This window comes from Nipponia nippon, unplaced genomic scaffold, assembly GCF_047370975.1.
Source record: "Nipponia nippon isolate SJK-2023a ecotype South Korea unplaced genomic scaffold, ASM4737097v1 scaffold_1, whole genome shotgun sequence".
NCBI classification, from domain to species: Eukaryota; Metazoa; Chordata; class Aves; order Pelecaniformes; family Threskiornithidae; genus Nipponia; species Nipponia nippon.
The window spans coordinates 19,675,719-19,697,251 of NW_028262290.1; the positions used below are offsets into that span (position 1 = coordinate 19,675,719).

General features: G+C 38.0%; 1 protein-coding gene across 2 annotated transcripts in view; it reads left to right on the forward strand.

Annotated features, from left to right (window-relative positions):
* NUDCD1 (NudC domain containing 1) overlaps positions 1 to 21,533 on the forward strand; it is a 55,346-nt gene that overhangs the window by 26,122 nt on the left and 7,691 nt on the right. For both annotated transcript variants that reach the window (XM_087747364.1, XM_087747372.1), the window contains exons 5-9: positions 177 to 362; positions 2,534 to 2,741; positions 10,707 to 10,851; positions 13,078 to 13,203; positions 21,171 to 21,330. In XM_087747364.1, coding sequence (XP_087603490.1) covers positions 177 to 362; positions 2,534 to 2,741; positions 10,707 to 10,851; positions 13,078 to 13,203; positions 21,171 to 21,330 — 825 coding nt within the window. The remainder of the gene's footprint in view (positions 1 to 176; positions 363 to 2,533; positions 2,742 to 10,706; positions 10,852 to 13,077; positions 13,204 to 21,170; positions 21,331 to 21,533) is intronic.

Here is a 21,533-nt window from a genome sequence, read left to right on the forward strand (position 1 = left end):
ATGTTTAGCAAACTCATTGGAAAACAGAATTGTGAGAAATTTCTTTTTAAACTATGGTACTGTGATTTTACTGGTAGGATTGCTTAGTATTTTTAAGTGTAATGACATTATCTTAAAATAATTTGTCTTCTAGAAAAACGTTACCACTTAGATTTTTTTTTTTTATTATTTTATAGGTGATCATAGATATGAAATCTTTAAAAGGAGAGTTTTACAAGGAAAATCAGTCCCCCATTATGCAGCAATAGAGCCAAGCGGGGACGGTCTAATGATTGTTTCCTACAAACCATTCAAATTTATGCAAGATGAAGATGACAAATTAGAAGAAAATGACGATGCAAAAGCAGCAAATGAAAAGAAAGGTAAGACTTATCTGGCAGATTATGATAGGCTATTCTCTTTTGGCTTAGAAAGTAGCTTGTCAGTTTAGCATCTGTTTGGAAATTGTAGCAGTAAACGTTTGTCTTAATATCTATCTTCCAGCTTTTTTTTTTTAAGCACAGATTGGCTTTTTTTGTTTGTTTTCACCCTGGGAAGTTATATTGTGCATAAACCTATATGAGAAGCTTTTTTGGATAGGAGACACTTAAAGAATTTTGTTGTCCTAAGGAAAAGGATATTTTGCATACAGAACTACACTATGTATTTGCTAGCAGTTGAATTGCTAAGGTAGCACCTAAACTTAGGCATCTGGCTGAAGTACTCAAATTAAGAAGCCAGTCTTCCTAGATAAGAGAGGGCAGTGTAGCATCCATTGACTCCCCCAAATAGTTCTCATCAGAAAGCTCTCTGATATGTAATTTACTCCTGCCTTTCCAAATTAAAAACAAACAAACAAACAAAACTTCTCCATTGCAAAGAACGAGAGTCCTGTAAAATTATTTTTTTCTCCAGTGGGAAAGCAGTTCAGAAAAAATAATAAACTTCAACAAAAGGCATCCATACTTTTTTTCTTTGAGATCAAAACAGAATTAGGTATGTAAAAACCTATTAATAAAGTTGTTTCATCTTAAATATCACTGAGCTCTGCAATTTGTATGTTTATACAGTTATATTTTATTGTTTCAGATTTGATTTTTGCTTCTGAATATGAGACATTGGTTAATGAACGAATCCTAACTGAATGATACTAGCACAGTCTTTGTCAATGGTACAAAAATCTGTTTGGGAAACAGTATAAAAAGGTCAATTTTCTGGAATGTGTTGATGTTATACGCTGTGATAACTGTGACGTTATACATGTAATTGTATTACGAATAGTCTGTGTGTATAAATCTTGAGGCAAAGGAGTTCTTCAGTGCACTGATCACCATAATACAATGTCTATGCAGTTGTCACCTGAATTAGCTACTTCAGTGGTTTAAGAATTTTAAGAGTTTCTTGAGTTGATTAGGTAGTTGAGTAGGTGTGATTAAAGAAACACAGTAAAGAGCACTATATGGCTCTTAGGATAGCTCATTTCATCCATGTATGTGCACATACGGTGTTGCCAAGGCCCAGAAACCTGTAATGTGTGGACTACTGTTTGCAGCAGTACCTTTAGAAAACTTCTCATGGCACAAAAATCTAATGGTAGAGAAAGTACTGACACCTGAACTAATTTCGAGGGAAGTCTAATACCTTTTTAATAGAGAATTTGTCTTTTGCTAAACCTAATGTAGGCTATAATTTTAGTTGCATGGTTATATAAAATTGCAGGCATAATAGATATCAGATAATGAAACAAGATGTGCCAGAAATAGAGCTCTTAATTTTTATAGGATTTTGCAAAATAGATAAAGAATGTACAAGATTGCTCTTTAGAAAATGAATGCATTCGTACTTGTGTTTTCTGTGAACAACTGTGCACTACCGAGTCATGCTGTCATAGCTTTCCTTTTGTATAAACATTTCTCTTAAAAGGCCACTTCTTATAGCAGTTTAATAATCAAGATAGACATCAGACAGATTCTAGACCCAGGGGCAAAAGTCAAGCATTACCTCTGGGCAGGCAGTTTTATTTAATCTCCATCAGCTGGGGCAGATGAAGACTACTCAGTCTTCTAAAATAATTTCTGTTGAATAGTCAGCGTATTTTCTTGCAAAATAGGTAAGAAAAAAATATTCAGATCTCTCAGTGGCATATACTTCTGAGCATGCAGTAGCTTGTCAGTACCACTGGCACCTGAGGTCTCTTCAACCAAATTATTAATCATTAACGTCTCAGTGTATTTAAGTACATTTTGGTTATTGATTTTGAATGCTACAATAAACTTAGAGTAATAGTTAATGCCCATTGTATAACTCTATCAGCATATTTGAGTATAGACATGAATATAAATTCCTCTCTAGACAAGGGGCACAAATGAACTTAATTGCTAAAAAAAAGTTTCTTCATTTTATAATCAGAATATATTTTACATAAATTGTTCAGTGAACGTTAATTTCGACTCTTCTACAAACTTCTATTCCATATCTCCCGACATTGCATTCTGTGGAATCCAGGACAGCATTTGTAATCTAGTTTGTATTTTTCTGCATGTTTCAATTGTAGACCCTCTCTATTACTGGCAGCAGACTGAAGATGATGTGACAATAACAGTTCACATTCCTCAAGACATCACCAAGGATGACATAAAAGTACACTTTTCCTCTGATGACATATGTGTTACACTGAAAGACCAGCCTCCTTTGATGGAAGGAAAACTCTATTCGTCTGTGGACCATGAAAGCTGCACATGGATAATTAAAGAGAACAAAAGGTGTTGTATATGGTTTTTAGTTTTCCTATTGATAGGAAAGGATTTCAAAGTGTATACCATATCTCTGACTTCTGGCCCCTCTGGGTACAGACTCATTTAATGCTGCACCCTGCATCCCTCCTTACGACAGTTTATTTCCTCTGCTGAAAATAGTTCACTGGCTTTTGCAATGCTGTCTCATAATACTGTTTCTTTAGCTAATTGTGAAAGTAATCCCCTCCTCTTACAGTTACTTGCTTATAAGCTACATGACTAGCTATTTTCTACAGCAACATAGAGCAGCCTTTCCAAAATAATAAATTATTTTGTTTCAGGAAAAAAGGCATTATGCGTAACTGTCTGTACTGACAGCTATACCTGTATCAGACCAGGAAATTAAGAGTTTCTACTACAGAGCTGTGAAGCAGAGTTCTTTGCAACGTTAGGCTATGTTGATGCTCATAACGTTAACCTCCTCACGCTATTTTCACACGTTTTGCCCGTGTTTATTGGCAGCCAGAGTTAATGTCCTGTTCTAATGTTGTCAGTTGCCTTTCTAAAATGGTATTTGGTGATAGGAGCTACTGGAGATGAACCCGTGCATGTCTGTATGACTACCTGTCTGTATCACTACCTTTTTTTTTTTTATCCTCTTTGAGAATAATCGTGTCCATTCACTTCTAGTTGATCACAGTGGAAAAGTGAGTAGGCGAACTGTTAAATGATTTTCATAAAGACAGTGTATCATACAGTTATGAAACTTCAGTGATAAATTCAGTAAGTTAATTTAATAATATTTTGAAGTACTAACGAAAAACTTTATTTTTTCCAAATAGCCAGAAATTTTAGAACTTTAGTTCTCTGATAGAGAATTGCAACCTAATCCTGGACATCTAATTTTGCCTTCTACTTAGACTTTATGTCGTTATTAGAGCCTCTGGAGGGTTCTTCAGACCCTAAACTGATCTCAGTGACAAGATGTGTTCAACCATTGTTTTAGGGTTCTTTGGTGCAAATTGTCTACAACATTCGCATTTGCAGCAATAAAAATGCTTCATATCTGGAAAGTGGCATAAGTATTCAGATTTTTTTCCACATATGTTTCTGCACATGTAAAAGGGAGTGTGAAATCCCTATATATTTGGAAATGGACCCTTCTGAGTTTTCTATTTGAGACTTGAAGCTAAAAGTTTATGTTATAAGCCACTTTTTTTGTTGCAGTTAACAGGTGCAGTGAACACTTACATGCACCATTTTGTCCTACCTTGTAGGACATGAACTGAGAAAGCTGTTGAATGCCTAAATACTGCTAAATGTACTCCTCTTGATTCTTCCACTTACAAGAGGGATCGAAAGTCTTTGCTCGTCTTTGGCAGTTGTACTTCCCCTTGTGCTACCTGGTCACAGAACCACAGAATGGTTGAGGTTGGAAGGGACCTCTGGAAATCATCTGCTCCAACCCACCCTGCTCAAGCAGGGCCAACAGAACAGCTAGAACTGAAGCACCATCTAAATGGTGCAAAGTAAGACTTAAGTGGTGATGAATGAAATGCAGTATGTGCATTACGAAAAACAAGTAGTTGATCCGTACTTTAATGATCTTGTTCTTCTTTGTATTCTAAGCCCATATTACCTGTAAAAGTACCTTGGAATTTCTACAGCATCTCTTGTCAAGTGCACTGGTGGGTTTTTGTTTGTCTGCCTGAGGGAGGTGGTTTTGAAAATCTGGAACGGGCTAAACATTTTCTGCTGTAAGAGCTTTGTGATCATACTTCTGAACTTTGAAAAGTTCATGCATTTTACAGTCTGTAACTCAGCATATTATTCATTTAACCTAGGGGTGTGTTTCCTTATTTAGAAGTCTCATATTAGTCTCTTACATGTTCAAGTAGGGATTTGTACGTAAGTCCACAGCTATCAGATATTGGTATATATAGTCTTATTGCAAGATAAAGTTGTCCAGGTTCTTCAGGTATTCTCTCTGTAATATCTGTGAATCTAGGCACCCAAATATTTCTTCACTCCAGGTAAAGTATTCTAACCAGTGGTAGCCATCTATACGTTTGGTAGTTATTGTAGCCTTAGTTAATATCACAGCTATTATAATTAATACGCAATCACAAAAGGAGTTCAGAGTAGTAGGAATGTCCATACTTAATTTAAGAATGAACTTAAATCAGTTGTTTTCCAGTGTCTTTTACAGTATTAAATTTGTGAGTTTTCTTTTTTTTTTTTTTCTTGAACTTGTTAGAGGCCATATTTGTAGTAGTGTGCTACAGGATGAAAAGTTAATCTTTAACTGGCTAACTTTGGTATTCCTTTTAAGGTATAGAAGATATTTGGATATAGAAGGTATTTGTGCTGGTTTGTTCACTTCAACCAAAATAAGAATGAGCTGCAGCTGTTATGTGCTTCTCTGTCAGAGTCCAATACTCTGACTAGGTTCTTTTAGATATTCCATGCATGGAGGGTGTAATGATCACATTTACTTGTTTGAAGACAGTTGATGTTACACGGCATTTCTGATTTAGCAGAGTGATACAAACTACACTGAAAACTCAATACAAATGCAAGTTACGCTTAGCAAAATATAGGAATTGCAATACACGGTTTAGTCACAATACCAATGTGATTCCCATTACCGGTCTCTGTAATATGCTTACCATCACAACGCTGAGCATCCCCAGTTCCCAGGAAGGAATACATGGGCTGAAGCCAGCTCCAGCCCTTTGCTCTGTTCCAAGTTCTTTTGTTAGTTGTCTAGTTTTTATACTGTGCCTGGGCTGAGCCACATATTCACTCCCCCCATGCTCCTCTGGGAGATACACTCTTTTAATGAACTCAAGGAGAAACATTTATACCACCAGTTGATCTACTCAGTTGTTGATAGCTGTTTATCTAAAACAAAGGCCACCCTTTGTGTTGAGATAAGGTCAGCTTCTTTGCATTATTCCCTGAGCTTTGTGGGCACATCCCCTTGCCCACCTCCACCAGCAATCTTCCATTGTAGGGGTTTGTTCAGTGAGTCACATTCCACCCCCTGGGGTTTAGTCTGTCACAAGCTCTGTGACATCTAACACGGGTTGCAGACTGGAAGCACCTTGTGTTGATCATTCAAATGCAGAACCATAGGCTAAGTCCTGAACCAAAAATATTATCTAAACATAAGATAAAGGGTGGGGAAGAAGGATACAGGCTGATGGGGAAGAGGGAATGCAAGGAAAGGAGCCAATAAGTAAAACTGTGTTTCAAGTTTAATTGTTCGAATGTGGTTCATGATGGAATTTGTCTTGGACTTTCCAAAAAGTATAAGAAAAGCAACATGGTCTGTCAGTATATTATACATATTTGGACATTTGCTGCTTTTGCTTTCTCCTAGGATAAAGTAATGAGCCACTGTTTCTTGAAATAAGCAGATTTGGTTAAATGGTTGCTTAAAGAGTAATTTCCGTATATGGTGTCATCACGTGAAAAAATGTAAGAAGAAAGGAGTTGTTTCTATGGAAATAGATGTATTTCCTTTAAATAATATAAAAATTATTTTTTCTCACTGAGGAAGTTTTGCAAATACTGTGTGATAAAGGACATAAATTTAGCAAAATATAAACTTGCCTATATCACTAAGTATATATGTCTTTTATCCAAATCAAAACCAAATCATAGCATCACACCAGCTATTATGAAGAAAATTAACTCTATCTCAGCCAAAGCCAGTGCATGAGTGCAGCAGAAATGCTTAAATCTGTTTACTAGATTTAAGGATCAAGAATTTCTTTGGTTAAGAAAAACTCTGCCTTAAAGTTCCTAATGTATTAATAGCCACAGTATACCTCCTGGACATGGGACCAGGGGGCGGGGAATGTATTAGTTGTGTCCATTTCCAAGGCATTTTGTAATGTCTTCTGTTGTTCTCTGCTTGACCTTTCATTTTCTAATACCATTCATTAATATCCAATATAGTTTTACTTTGAAGCACTATGGGTTCTGAAAAATGTAAATGCCAGATAACAGTGTTTGCTACTTGCATTACAGTCCCTTTTGAAGTTCCATAAACTAAACTTACTAATTAAAAACTTTGAGTTCTTAGTTATTGACTTCTTTACTTTTTGAGTTTTCTTTGATTAACAGTCACCAAATACTTGCTCTGAGCATAGATGTACAGGTGTTGAAAGAAATTTCCAATTATCTAGTACTGTAGAAGTGATTCTTGCTGTGCATCTGGCAATAAAATATGATTGTGCTGTAGTGATTTCTTCTGAAGAAAAATTATCCCTTTGACCATGCATATTTCTTGAAAATCTTGTTTTTGACTCCAGCAATTCAGGATTCGAATTGCAGTGTTATACCTTTGTAGAAGAATCTTTCAGTATGTCTCTACCTTTATTTTATAATCAGTGCTCCTTTGGGGTTTTTTCCCCCTGTTTTGCTGTAGATTTATTACTTTTTTTACAGTTTAGTTACTCTGAATGCAATATATAGTAATAATCAAACAATAGGAAAATTGCACTTTATTTTTTACCAGGTAGAGCCTTAGAGCAGGGCTAGTGGTTTTATTAATCCCCTTCACTTTTCAGTATCTAATACCTGTTTTATGAGAGTGTATGCACTTCAGTTTTCTGTCTCAGCGTCCCAGTTCAAGAAGTTATTTCTGCATATGTGAAGCTTATTGATATGAAAAAAACCCCGTAGCTTTGTGTGGTTTGGATCTGTCCTTGGGTTTCCATTAGGCATTTTTGGTCCACAGAGTTTCCTGCAGAGTTTCTTGTGCAGAGTTTCCAATTTAGTTTTCTCTGAGAGGTTTTGAGATGCACAAACTTTAATCCTATAAACCTGAATGAGCATGCAGTAAGTAGGGAGAATACAGATTTATTTCAATGGCACAATAATGTTCCCAAACATAATGTTATGGAAAATATGGCCATCTAAGGAGGGTTTTTGAGAAGACTCAGAGAAAAATAGACTTTATATTAACCATAGCTTTCTGACACCATGAAGTCTGAGTTTCAAGTAGAAAAAAGGATAAAAAAAATCATTACAATTTCAAATGACAACTTTTAAATATGTATATTTTCACTACCATTCCCCAAGTGTGGAAATTGGGGAGCAGAGTGTTATACATTTCAGATACTGTGTCTTTATGATAGTTTTCGTATTGCTTTGTACATAATATATATGGCAGTAGTTACTCTTGCCATTATAACAGTTTAAAATACGAAGTGAAAAAAGATGTGATAAAGATAATACTGACTTCTGGGTGCTTGGACAAGCTTGATGTTGATATTTTTCAGTAATGCATTGTTTGAACTTCTGTGTGAAGTATATAGGTGTGTGAAGTATATAGGTGTATATACCTTGTGAGGTTTGGTTATAATAAAAAACCTAGCGTGACATTTTCTGCAAGACATAGAATCATAGAATCGTTAAGGTTGGAAGAGACCCTTAAGATCATTGAGTCCAACCATTAACCTGTCGCTGCCAAGTCCACCACTAAACCATATCCTCAAGCACCACGTCTACCTGTCTTTTAAATACCTCCAGGGATGGAGACTCAACCACTTCCCTGGGCAGCCTGTTCCAGTGCCTGACTACCCTTTCAGTGAAGAATTTTTTCCTAATAGCCAACCTAAACTTCCCCTGGCACAGCTTGAGGCCGTTTCTTCTCGTCCTATTACTTCTTACTAGAGAGAAGAGACCAACCCCCACCTCGCTACAACCTCCTTTCAGGTAGTTGTAGAGAGCAATAAGGTCTCCCCTCAGCCTCCTCTTCTCCAGACTAAACAACCCCAGCTCCCTCAGCTGCTTCTCATAAGACTTGTTCTCTAGACCCTTCACCAACTTCATTGCCCTTCTTTGGACACGCTCCAGCACCTCCATGTCCTTCTTGTGGTGAGGGGCCCAAAACTGAACACAGTACTCGAGGTGTGGCCTCACCAATGCCGAGGACAGGGGCACTATCACCTCCCTGGTCCTGCTGGCCACACAATTCCTGATACAAGCCAGGATGCCATTGGCCCTCTTGGCCACCTGAGCACACTGCTGGCTCATGTTCAGGCGGCTGTCAACCAACCCCCCCAGGTCCTTTTCTGCCAGGCAGCTCTCCAGCCACTCCTCCCCCAGCCTGTACCATTGCATGGGGTTGTTGTGACCCAAGTGCAGGACACAGCACTTAGCCTTGTTGAATCTCATACAGTTGGCCCCAGCCCATCGGTCCAGCCTGTCCAGGTCCCTCTGCAGGGCCTTCCTGCCCTCCAGCAGATCGACACTTCCACCCAACTTGGTGTCTCCTGCAAACTTACTGAGGGTGGACTCAATCCCCTCATCCAGATCATCAATGGAGATATTGAACAGGACCAGCCCCAACACTGAGCCCTGGGGAACACCACTTGTGATCGGCTGCCAACTGGATTTGACTCCATTCACCACCACTCTCTGGGCTTGGCCGTCCAGCCATTTTTTAACCCAGCACAGAGTGCGCTTATCCAAGCCATGAGGAGCCAGTTTCTCCAGGAGAATGCTGTGGGAGACAGTGTCAAAGACCTTACTAAAGTCCAAGTAGACGACATCCACAGCCTTCCCCTTGCAGTTACACTTGCAATTAAAATTTTTTTCAGTTTCATTTGATAGTCATATGGTTTAGTTTTAGGTAGTCCTGCAAGGAGCAAGGAGTTGGACTTGATGATCCTTATGTGTCTCTTCCAACTTGAGATATTCTATGACTTTCCCTTGGTTTGCTTCATCAAAAATCTTTGCTTTTTCCCAAAAGGTTAACTGTAAAAGATAGTTATTCTCCAAAAGAATTCAATAAAGAGACTAATACTTGTATGTAGTTTATATTAATACTATATACTAAAATGTGATTTTCAGTTGTTGATTATTAGATTCCATATTGAAAAATAACTCAACTGAGTAACTCGATTTTTTTATTACTCAATAAAGTGAGCAATATTGCATGAATCTTGGTTTTCTATTTTAAATGGGAAATAGTAATTACACATTTCAATGTAGTAAGTCACACTCATTTCTTAATGCAGTACCACTTTAAACCTCTTGATTAAAAGTCTAGAACTTGCTCCAAATATCTTCTGTAAAAGTATGCCGTTTCTAATATCAGTGTAATTGCTTCAGAAACTGATTCAGAGTTAACTGAATAGTTACTGCTATGATGCAGTAGGTAATAACTCTAGAAGGTTTTCCTGTTCTGTCAGGTAAAAGGCTGTCATTGTAAACCCTATAAGTGTATCAAAAAGTGAATATAATAAAACTAACTCTTGTTTTGTCATTATATCCATATGTTGGTCTAACGCAGTTATTAAATGAAATTGCTGTATTGGTGCATTGGGCTAAGTCTCTGGTTTTCTATTCATTTAGTTAGTTATTCCTAATGGTTATACCAGGTTCTCTTAAGTTTGGTGTTTTGTTGGTTTTTTTTACAGGTTACAGAAATCCTATCTCTTCTGAGATATGATTTTAGATATTACAATGTAGATAATTAACTGTTTTAGTATTTCTGAGTTCTATAAAATACAAATATTTTTGTCCTAGATGCTGTATAAGGGTAGTGCATACTTAAGTAACCCTATTAAGTACTTCTTAGGTTTCAAATAAACCTCTATAGTAAAATTCTGTCACTTTTTGAATAGATTTCTTTACAGGTGATCTCATGTGGTATTTACAATATTTTAATAAGACTGCTTCGGTGGAAACTGCATTTACATTGAAAACTCTGAGGACACTTGTATGAATGCATTCTCTTTGTTCTAAGGCTTTTAGAAATCACATATCCTTTGTCTGGTTTTCTTTAGAATATTTTCCATTAGAATAGTTTATTTTATAAATTGAATGCTAATTGTTTCTGTTATGTGATTTTCATTATTAATTCAGTTTGGAGAGGAGAAGTGCTCAAATCTACATTTAGAGCTTTTTTACTAATCTGAGAAACCAATGCAGTATTTTTATGTACTACTCTGTCTTCTATTTGCATTTTAGTTTGGAAATTTCTCTAATTAAGAAAAATGAGGGACCCCGGTGGCCAGAGCTAATAGTTGGTGACACAAGAGGGGAATTCATTATGGACTCTTCTCAATGCTCTGAAATAACTGAAAGCCTGATGCATCTTACCTCTGAAGTAATGGTAAGGAGTTGAAAGTAAAACATTTAAAATTCTTGTAGAATTCTTGTTGTCTTTTCTTGATATCCTAATTTGCACTTCATTGACATAGCTCATCAGTTCATTTACTATTCAGAATCCTAACTCTACATTCATTTTAACTGAAACTGTTAACAAACTTATGGCACTAGAGCTGTGAATATACTTTGAACAGTAGTATCATCTTCATGGGGGACTGAATTTAGCTTACGTGGTAGTGTCTGTGCACAAAAACAGAAGTCTGATTTAACATTGAATATAAATTTTGTTTTCACCACTTCGAATGTGGCAGTTTGTTTTAAAGCAGTTGATATAAGTAATTTTGAAGGATGTCTGTTCCTTGTTTATCAATAGGTTAGCAACACTTCTATACTGTCTTCCTAGGGATACTGTACTTGACTTACAGACTGTGAGCGTAAATGACACTTTTAAAAGGAAAATTTAGGAAAGCATAAGCATGACTCATGAACTTTCTGGCATTATTGTTTTACAGGGAGTCTACTTAAAACAAAATGAAATGTCATTTTTAACTGCTGCTTGCTTGATACTTCCCCTTTTGGTTTAATTAGAAAATGGCATCTCATCTAAAACTTGTGAAGTGTGACTCCCTATGGGTCTTGATATATTAGTTTTGGATTATTGCTTTTTTTAATAAGGCTGAAAAGTGTTATTAAAATAAATTCTGTTTAGTGCTTAAATTGATTTCCCTCCTCTCTCTCCCACTATTTGTGGGCAAGATATTGTAGTACATCTTTTGACCGTAGATTTATTGGGAACTTCAAATTTCTTTTCTTTTGTAACTCATACTGAGCTTAAAGTGATGATTTTTTTTTTTTTGGCACAACTTTTCACCTTGTGTGCAATAATGATAATGTAAAAAAAAAAAAATCTTTTCTTAGGTAACTGTTCATTTAAATAAATGTTGCGTAATTTGTTATACTGCAGCATTAGCTACGTACGTATAGTAAGGGCATTGATTCTTTTTGGTCATCTCACTTGTTTATGGTAATGATGTTTACCCGAAAGGTTATTTTAAAAGCCCCCCGATGAAACAGTAAACCAGAAGCCATTAAGAATGCTTGGTAGAGGAGAGGTGAACCCCAAAGTCTATCGTCTAAAGAGACAGATACCCTGTTTTAAGTCTTGTGCATTAGTCTGCAGTATATGACACTTAATTGTCCTGGTCCCTGTCATTTAAGGATGTTTCTTTGTTATCTCTTAGTGTTTGTTTTCTTTGAACTTAAATTGTCTTACCAATTAAAAAAAAAATTGTGGTCATGTCCTTCACTTTATGGACGGAACCAAAATAGAAGTTCTTAATAATGAGCTGAAATGGACGAAGAAAGAGCACAGAAACTCAAGAACTCCTCCCTGTCAGATGAATTGAGTCAGTGCCCTGTTTAATCTTTCCTTACACATTGTTTGGCCTCAGCTTTCAGCTTATATTAGTTGTCAAGATGGTCTTTTTTGTGCAAGAGACAACATTAATTCGTACTTAATGAGGAAGTGTATATTTTTGCCTTCTGTTAAATAAAGGTCTGTTTCTGTTATCATAAAATTAGTTCTTGAAATATATCACAAAGGTAACATAGCTTGGTTGTTTTGAAAATTACCCAAGGAAGATGTCATTAGCAGAAGTAAGCTGTTCTTGTATCCAGTAGTATTCTATCTTGCTCTCAAATTACTAGTAAAAGTGATGGTTTTTCCTTTCTTTCACTTGTGGGATGTGAGAAAATACATGTGCTTTTTTCTTGTTTTGAGTGCATTGAAAAATAGGCATAGCAACATTATTAATTTTAAATAACAGAGCTTCTTACAAAATGAATTAATCCATTTTAATAGCATTTCCGATGGCAATCTGAAAGAAGCTTACACTGATGTAAATTTACTAAACCTGCGTAGGTTTTCAGAATTGTATACTTCTGCTACTTACAGAAGGGAGTTTATTGTCCATGTTTTAATGGCTTCTGTACCTTTCTTTAAACTGAAATGGATTTTGTTGTACCTACCACTCATGCTATCCTCCACAACAGAAATTGTTCTATTCATTTTGAATAAGTACATAATAGCTTGATCTTTTAAGTATGTAAAGATATGCAAATGATTCTTTCTGTTCTGTTGAACTTCTTTTTTTATTATGAAAAGGGTTTTTTATATATATATGTTCAGTAGCTTGGATTTTCAGTGTAGTTCATTGTCTTTTTATTTCAGAATCCAAACCCTGAAAAGGAAAACCCACCTTGTAATGCTCAAGAATTAGAAGAATGTGATGCTTTTCTTGAAGATAGCGCAAGCTTATGCAGATTTGATGGTGATACCTTGAAAGTCACTCATGTAGTAAGTGCTGCAAGTTATTATACAGAAATATTTCTAAACATTTTTTGAAATGCAAGCTGAATTCTATTATCAGAACAAAAATCTGTGCGAACTCTTGAAACCACATAAATTTCTTCCATAATGTAAAATCACAGTAGCAACGGAAATTATCAACCAATATGTGTTCTTTAATGCCATTTTAACGTAAAAACAAGGCTCCTTTTATTCTGATTTTAAAAATATATATACTTTCACAAGTGAGCCATTTGAAAAAGCAATGTCAGAATAATGATAAGAAAGGGGTCTTTTTCAGTGGCATAAAATTCTTCTAGATTTCTTAGCTTGCATTTCGCTCAGTAATTTTTCAGATAGCGTGGTAGAAAGTTAACCCTTTTTACTAAGGAGCTGGAGCATAGATCACTTTATGATACTTGTTTGTCAGTCACACTGGAAATAACAGATTGTAAGCAAAATGCTGAAATAGGAGGCTTGATCTGAGTTATAAGCAACGTTGACTAACAGTAAGTTAGGACTTGATCTAGTCCATTGGCTAAAGGGGGAAACAAAATAATCACATGAAAGCATCACAGATTAAGTTGTCATCTTGGGTTTTTTTGTTTTTTGTTTTTTGGTTTTTTTTCAAGATGTCTCTACTAAGCTTGTAATAAACATTGGTATTGCACCTCATCACTACCTTGTGTCATGCAAAGTACATGTAGGAAAACCTGTTTCGTACAGAAAATGTTATAGTTACAGGATAAGATTTTTAATCAGTTAATAATTTCCCATTTCCTCAGAAAAGCTCTAGAAGAAGTCTTAAGTCTGTGTCTTACAGATCTTGGTTTGTTCTTTTAAAAAAAAAATACTCTTTTTTCCTTTTGCAGTACAGATACATATGTATATGTCTGTATGTGTGTATATATATATGTATGTATATATATGCCTGTAAACGCATCTGTGCTGCCAAAGAAAAAAAAAGATTAATTTTAAAGGCTAGCATGCTCCACGAAGAAAGGCGTCTGTTTTGTGGATACAGTGTGATAGGTAGCATTTGTCAGAAGATAAAATCAGTAATTGGTAGGAGGACATTTTATAGCAACTCAGTTCAAATGGATTTTAGCTGTTCAGTGATGTGTGGTAAGCGAACAAAAGACAGCAGGCATAAGTAGAAACGAGGTTCAAACTCGGTGGAAGGAAAAACTTTCACACAATGGTTGTAGCATGGATTGGGCTGTCTAGTAAGGTTGTGCCACCTCTGCCCTTGAGGTTTTCAAGACCGGACTGGATAAAGTTATGAATAACTTAGCCTAAACTACTGCTTCTTGCCCTGAAGGATAAGAAGTTCGTGCCTCAATGACTTTGCTCTTAAGTTGGACAGAACTTTGTGAAATGTGCATCCAGGATCTTAGAGAATTTAAGACCATGAAATATTTATATAGGAACATTTCCCACATTAAGTTATAATTTAAGGATATAAAACGTAGATGATGTAATGATATCTGTTCTGTAAAGAGACTTGATTCTATTTTTCTTGACATTTTCTAGTGCATTTCAATGGCAATAATCCAGCCGAAATAAATAGGTTTGACAGCCAGCAATCTCTGTCAAATATATTGCTATACTGGCCTGTTCTTGTATGGCAAAATGACATTTGTCTCCTCTAGCTCTAATGCAGTTATTCAGTTTCTCCTATGGAGAAATATTTGCTTTATTAATATAAATTCTTTAAGTTAGGTTAACGGTGGCCTAACCTCCAGTGTGTTGTGTTTCCAAGCCATCAGAAACTAGAGATGCATGATGGACAACATTTTTTGCTGTGGAGGGGGGGCGCTTTGTCAGGTGAAGTATGGGCTACCTAAAAACACTACCTTGTTTTTGGAACTGCTTGCAGTAGCATTTACAGCGTGAAGTTTGCCTTCTCTGTGTTATGTAGATAAATATGTATACTACCATATGCTTGAGTTCTGTATTTATGCATCCTGCTAAAACCAATTGCAGGCATGTATGACAAAATGCACAAAAATTAGTAGTTGAAAAAATGCTGAAAGATGCCTGAAGTACAAAGTGGCGCTGTGTGCTTGCAGTGGGGTAACCCAGGCATCCCAATACGTAGGAAAATTGGGATGGCTTAAGGGAAGAGACGCTGCTTGGTTTTAGATGGAAAAGAAGAGAATATTCCCAGTGATTTGTGGAGCAAGGAGAAAATAGGAAATGGACTATGTAAACCTAGGTTTTTGAATAGCTAATTGCAGTAGGTAATCTCGGAGAACAGTTGATTTGTGGCAGGAGACTTTTTTTGGTTGATAGGTGGATTATGGAAACAACAACCGTTGTTTCTGTTCATTTTCTACTAGCTGACATACAAGATCACTCTTCCCTTCCTTGTATGCCTATATAGAAGGATGAATCTGCCTTCTCAGTAGGTGCCAGAATGACCTCTGTTAACTACAACTGCATGTCATTCTGTGAAATACATTGAATCATAGAATCATTTAGGTTGGAAAAGACCTTTAAGATCAAGTCCAACCGTTAACCTAGCACTGCCAAGTCCACCACTAAACCATGTCCCTAAGTGTCACATCTACACATCTTTTAAATACCTCCAGGGATGGAGACTCAACCACTTCCCTGGGCAGCCTGTTCCAGTGCTTGACAACCCTTTTGGTGAAGGAATATTTTCCAATATCCAATCTAAACCTCTTCTGGCACGACTTGAGGCAGTTGCCTCTTGTCCTATCGCTTGTTACTAGGGAGAAGAGACAGACCCCCACCTCGCTACAACCTCCTTTCAGGTAGTTGTAGAGAGCAATAAGGTCTCCCCTCAGCTTCCTTTTCTCCAGACTAAACAACCCCAGTTCTCTCAGCTGCTCTTGTGCTCTAGACTCTTCACCAACTTCATTGCCCTTCTTTGGACACGCTCCAGCACCTCAATGCCCTTATTGTAGTGAGGGGTCCAAAACTGAACACAGTATTCAAGGTGTAGCCTCACCAGTGCCGAGGACAGAGGGACAATCACCTCCCTGGTCCTGCTGGCCACACTATTTCTGATACAAGCCAGGATGCCATTGGCCCTCTTGGCCACCTGAGCACACTGCTGCCTCATAGTCAGCCAGCTGTCGACCAACCCCCCCAGGTCCTTTTCAGCCAGGCAGCTCTCCAGCCACTCCTCCCCCAGCCTGTAGCGTTGCATGGGGTTGTTGTGACCCAAGTGCAGGACTCAGCACTTAGCCTTGTTGAACCTCATACAGTTGGCCTCGGCCCGTCAATCCAGCCTGTCCAGATCCCTTTGTAGATCCTTCCTACCCTTCAGCAGGTCAACACTCCTGACCAACTTGGTGTCATCTGCAAACTTACCTAGGGTGCACTCAATCCCCTCATCCAGATCATTGATAAAGATATTAAACAGAACTGCAGAACTGGCCCCAGTACTGAGCCCTGGGGAACACCACTTGTGACTGGCTGCCAACTGGATTTAACTCTATTCACCACATCATGCTTGCATCTGAGCTATGAGAGTGTGGAAGGCATGTGCATGTCCATTGGAGTGGAGATGCTCTAGTGGTGATAGAGAAGAGGCAAGGTCTTCCTCAAGAGCTTTTCTGGGTCTGGATGCTTTGCCTGAATAACTGCTTCAGGTTTGAATGATTCTTTATTACAGTCGAGTTTCTCGTGTTCTGACAACACTCATAAAATTTTTTTTTCATTTGGACTGTCTGTCCAAGTGATATCTCTGCTGCATGTAAAATAGGCAACTAACCCAGCTTAAATAACATTTATTGAGTTTTTCAAAACACTGTAAATTACTTCTGGGGGAAAAAAGTAATCAAAGTTCAGAATTACTTTGAGGTTCTGTACATTTAAAATATTTCTCTACATATTCCACGAACTTACTGAAACCTGGGAAAAAAACTTAATTACTTTCATCTGGTCAAAACTGTTTGTGATGTAAAAATTAACGTAACATGGCACTTGTACTTATCACATAGGTAATAACATTATTTTTAGGACACGTAGATTTAAATTGCATATTGCGTGTTTTGTGGTTTTTTTTGCTTAACTACAGATTTTTAGTAGAACCAAAATCTTGATGTTTGTAAAACTATCACATTCCTGACATGGTACTTCTAAAAGAATACATTTTTTTTAAATTTTGCTGTGTGCTTTACTAGATGAGGGATTTACAAAATACTAAGTGCTTGACCCTTAAAAATATGTGTAGCTGCTGTTGAAAGACATCTACAAATTACTCAGTGCTGGGTGCTGTAAAGTTTACTTCTTGTCTTATGTAAATAATTTGATTTATATACTGTTGTACCTTTAGTTGAAAATGGTGATCGTTGGTGACTTCAAAGCTAATTTTGTGCTAATGTTGGGATTTTACAGTGGTGTCATAAACATTTGTGCAGTTTTTTTATTGTCTGTGAAACTAGTTCCTCAGTTCAAAGAAATTTCATTAGAGTTGATTCCTCAGAGTCCGACCCTCTCCCTTAGCTAAAGGACTGATGCATAATGAAGTAAGCTGTGGATGAGAAGAGTGCTCTGGCTGTTATCCATTTCAAAGATGCATAACTTCTGTCAGTTGAGATACAACAATAAGTAAGGGGAGACACCTGTACATGGTGCCTCAGCTTGTAGAGCTGTATTGGGTGTTCATACCCAGGTGTTGGCAGCTGGGAGGCTGCAGGGGTGGCCTCTGCAAGAAGAGGCTGGGGCTACCCAGTGCCAGACACAGCTGGTTCCAGACAGCTCCAGTGAACCCACTGTAGGACACAGCTGAACCCATCAGGGATGCCGGTGGCCCCTCAGGGAAAACATATTTAAGAAAGGGTAAAAAATGCTGTGCAGCAGCAGTGAGAAGGAGGAGTGAGAAAAATGTGAGAGCAACAGCACTGCAAACACCAAGGTCAGAGAAGGATGGAGGGGGAGGAGGTGCTCCAGGTGCCAGAGAAGATTCCCCTGCAGCCCATAGAGAAGACCATGGTGAGGCAGGTTGTCCCCCTGCAGCTCATGGAGGACCGTGGTGGAGCAGATATCGATGCAACATCCTGTGGAGGACCCCACACCACAGCAGGTGGACGTGCCCTGGAGAAAGTTGCAGCCAGTGGAGAGCCCACACAGGAGCAGGCTCATGGCAGGAGCTGGGGCCTGTGGAGAGGAGCACATGCAGGAGGCAGGTTTTCTGGTAGGAACTGTGGCCCATGGAAGACCCATGCTGGAGCAGTCCGTTCCTGAAGGACTGTACCACTTGGGAAGGATTCACGCTGGAGCAGTTCTTTAAGAAATGCAGCCCATGGGAAGGACCCATGTTGGAGCAGTTCATGAAGGACTGTATCCTGTGGGAGAGATCCCATGCTGGAGCAGGGGAACAGCGTGAGGAGGAAGGAGCAGCAGAGAGGAAGTGTTATGGACTGACCCCAGCCCCCATTACCCATCTCCCTGCACCACTCTGGTAGCAGGGGAGGTAGAGCAGTCAGGAATGGAGGAGTGAAGTTGAGCTGGGGAAGGGTGTGGGGAAGGGTTTTTTTAATCTTTGTTCCTCATCATCCTACTTTATTTTTAATTGGTGATAAATTAAATTAATTTTCCCCAAGCAAAGTCTGTTTCTGATGGTAGAATTGTAAGTGATCTCCCTGTCTTTATCTCAAACCACAAGCTTTTTCATCTTATTCTCTCCCCGGTCTTGTTGAGGAGGGGGAGTGAGAGAGCAGCTGGGTGGGTGTCTGGCAGCCAGCCAAAGTCAAACCCACCACAGTAACTCAGTGCATATCCAGTTTAAAAGGCAGCAGCTGTTTGGCCTGTAAGCACAGCCAAAGTTCAGGATTAGTCCTAGACTATGCTACCTCATATTCAACAAAGCAGATAGGGATTATGGGAGGAAAGAGCTTAAAAATGAGAACAGATGAAATCTACAAGGAGTTCTGGGGAACAGAAGCTTAGGCAAATGTAATTCCAGTTTGTAGGAAGCCAAGCTTCATTTCCTTCTGGTGCTCCAGGAACAACTTGCTTTTCTTACCTGGGAGATGGGGTAATGAAGTAGAAGCAATAACGATGACTTTTGGGGAGGTTAGCTGTCCAGCAGCAAAACAGAGGTCACATTGATGAAAAACAACCAAGGAGGCTGGGCCTTCTAGGAGGCTCTTCTGGTCAAATCATACTGTAACTCATTGTCCATGACCCTGTGGAGTGTCATCACACCAGTCTGTCTGATGCACAGTCCCCATGATTCACTTTTACCCAGGTGTGAAAAGCATGTGCCACTGTGAGCAGGCAATAGGGGCCCATGGAGTGAGTCCTGAGCTGAACATATGAGAAGTCTCAACTTGTTCCCTTTCTCAAGTTGTTTCTCATTCATTCTGCCTATTTTTTCCTGTGCTCCTTGGAAGTCTGTCCCATTCACTTCTGTCGGTGTCATCTGCCTGACCTCTGCTGACTTCTTACCTTTCTCAGATGTTAAGAAGTTTGAGGGACTGGGACCTTCATACTTGCTGTTTTGCTCAGCACATTGCACCAATACAAGACCTGCCTCCTGTTTTCTGCTTTGTTCTCCTTAAGGCACCTTATTAGTGGAGCTCTTGATGTTATCTTCATTAGTGTTTCCTTGCCTCTTAAGTTGCTTAGAAAATTAGTAACCCTCATTTCATGATAGCATCTGGCCCTAATGGAGACTGAGGATTATTTCACCTCTTTTGTAGTTTTAATAAAACTGAAGAATTTGTGTGCTTGTTGAATGGCGTAGTAATAGAAGGCTGTTCTGAAGTTGAGCCATTAGACTTGAACTTAATCAGCTGAAATAATTACATTAGTTCTGCCGTAGACTGTATAACCTCGAGTAAACAAATTTCTGGGTCTCAATAGCTGTTGTTTCTGTCCACTGGATCTTATGAGATTAAATTAAGGTCTTCAAGACAGAGATTCCATCCTGTGACATTTGTACAATGATAGCATAAAAGGCTTGCAGTTCATAGTTATTGCCACAATATATGTAATAAAAAGAGTGCTGTGATGACTGTTTTGAGAATGATTAGTCAATGAATGTCAGCATCTGAAATGCTCATTGAGGAGTAATATATCGTACCATGCATTAAGGTGTCATCCTCCATGTTGCTGTGGCAGACATAGCTTCTGGATATAAAAAGTAGTTCAAATGTATTTGTTCATCTGGTAACATGAATGATGTAGATCAGCTCTGAGTACAAACAGAAATTCCTGAGCATTCTTTATTCTTTCTTGATAGACCTTAAGGGAACAGATTGTTCTTTCCTCTTTGAGCATTTGCTAATCATAGTGCTACATTAAAAGTATTGCTATTAACTTCCCTTAGAAGGCCTTACATAGAAAGCTCAAAATATGTGGTATTTTATTTTTTATTCTTACTATTGTTTATTCAGGTAGCAGGATATGCCTGTCTTGTCTTTCTTATGTGATTGGTCATTCCTGGTGAATAGAAGTGGTTATTGAATGTTTTTGGCCATCTAGACATATTTGATGAAGAGTGTGCTAATCTGAAATTTAGTAATTATTTGATTGTGAGTAAATAAAAAATTGATGACATTTCGTAATTTTAGTATTTTAACTAATCCTTGTTTCAGTGCTTACTGCAGAGGGACAGCATTTCCTTCTCTGTTGGCACTGCAGAAAACCTGACGTGATTACTTAGAGACGATCTTTTCCTAACATCAGAAGTTGTAGGTTAGGATCCTCTATCCTAGAAAACCATCTCTACACAAAACACATTCCCATTTGCTTGTGTAGTGACATAACGTTTCCCTAAATACTATCCCAAGAAACTTAATTGCATCTGCTTGAAATGTATTAGCTACCTGTAGTGTATTGAGCTGTTGATCAGTGGGATGCAGCATAATGTACTCAAACATTTTGTCAACTAACAAACATGAAGGAGTTGATCATCTGACTTTGGCAGTATGTGTGACAGAATCTGCTATTTATGCTTTGAATCAATATTTTCTATTTCTTTGTTTTGTTTTCAGATTAATCTTGGAAGCAACCAGTATCTTTTTTCAGTTGTTGTGGATCCCAGAGAAATGCCATGCTTCTGCCTGAGGCATGATGTTGATGCTCTTCTCTGGCAGCCCCACTCAGACCAACCAGAGAACATGTGGGAACACATTGCAACTTTTAATGCTTTAGGTAGGAAATTAACTTCTGTGTTACACTCCTCTATCTGAGACTTTTCTACCTGAATACTCTTAGTATGGCTTCTGTTGATATTTCACTTAATTAAATTTGAATTGAAAGGTACTATAATTCTGTTGATAGCAGCATGCTAGCTTCATTTTAGAAGTATTAGAGCATAAGAAATAAAATATTTATGCCTTGGGAAGAAAATAAGC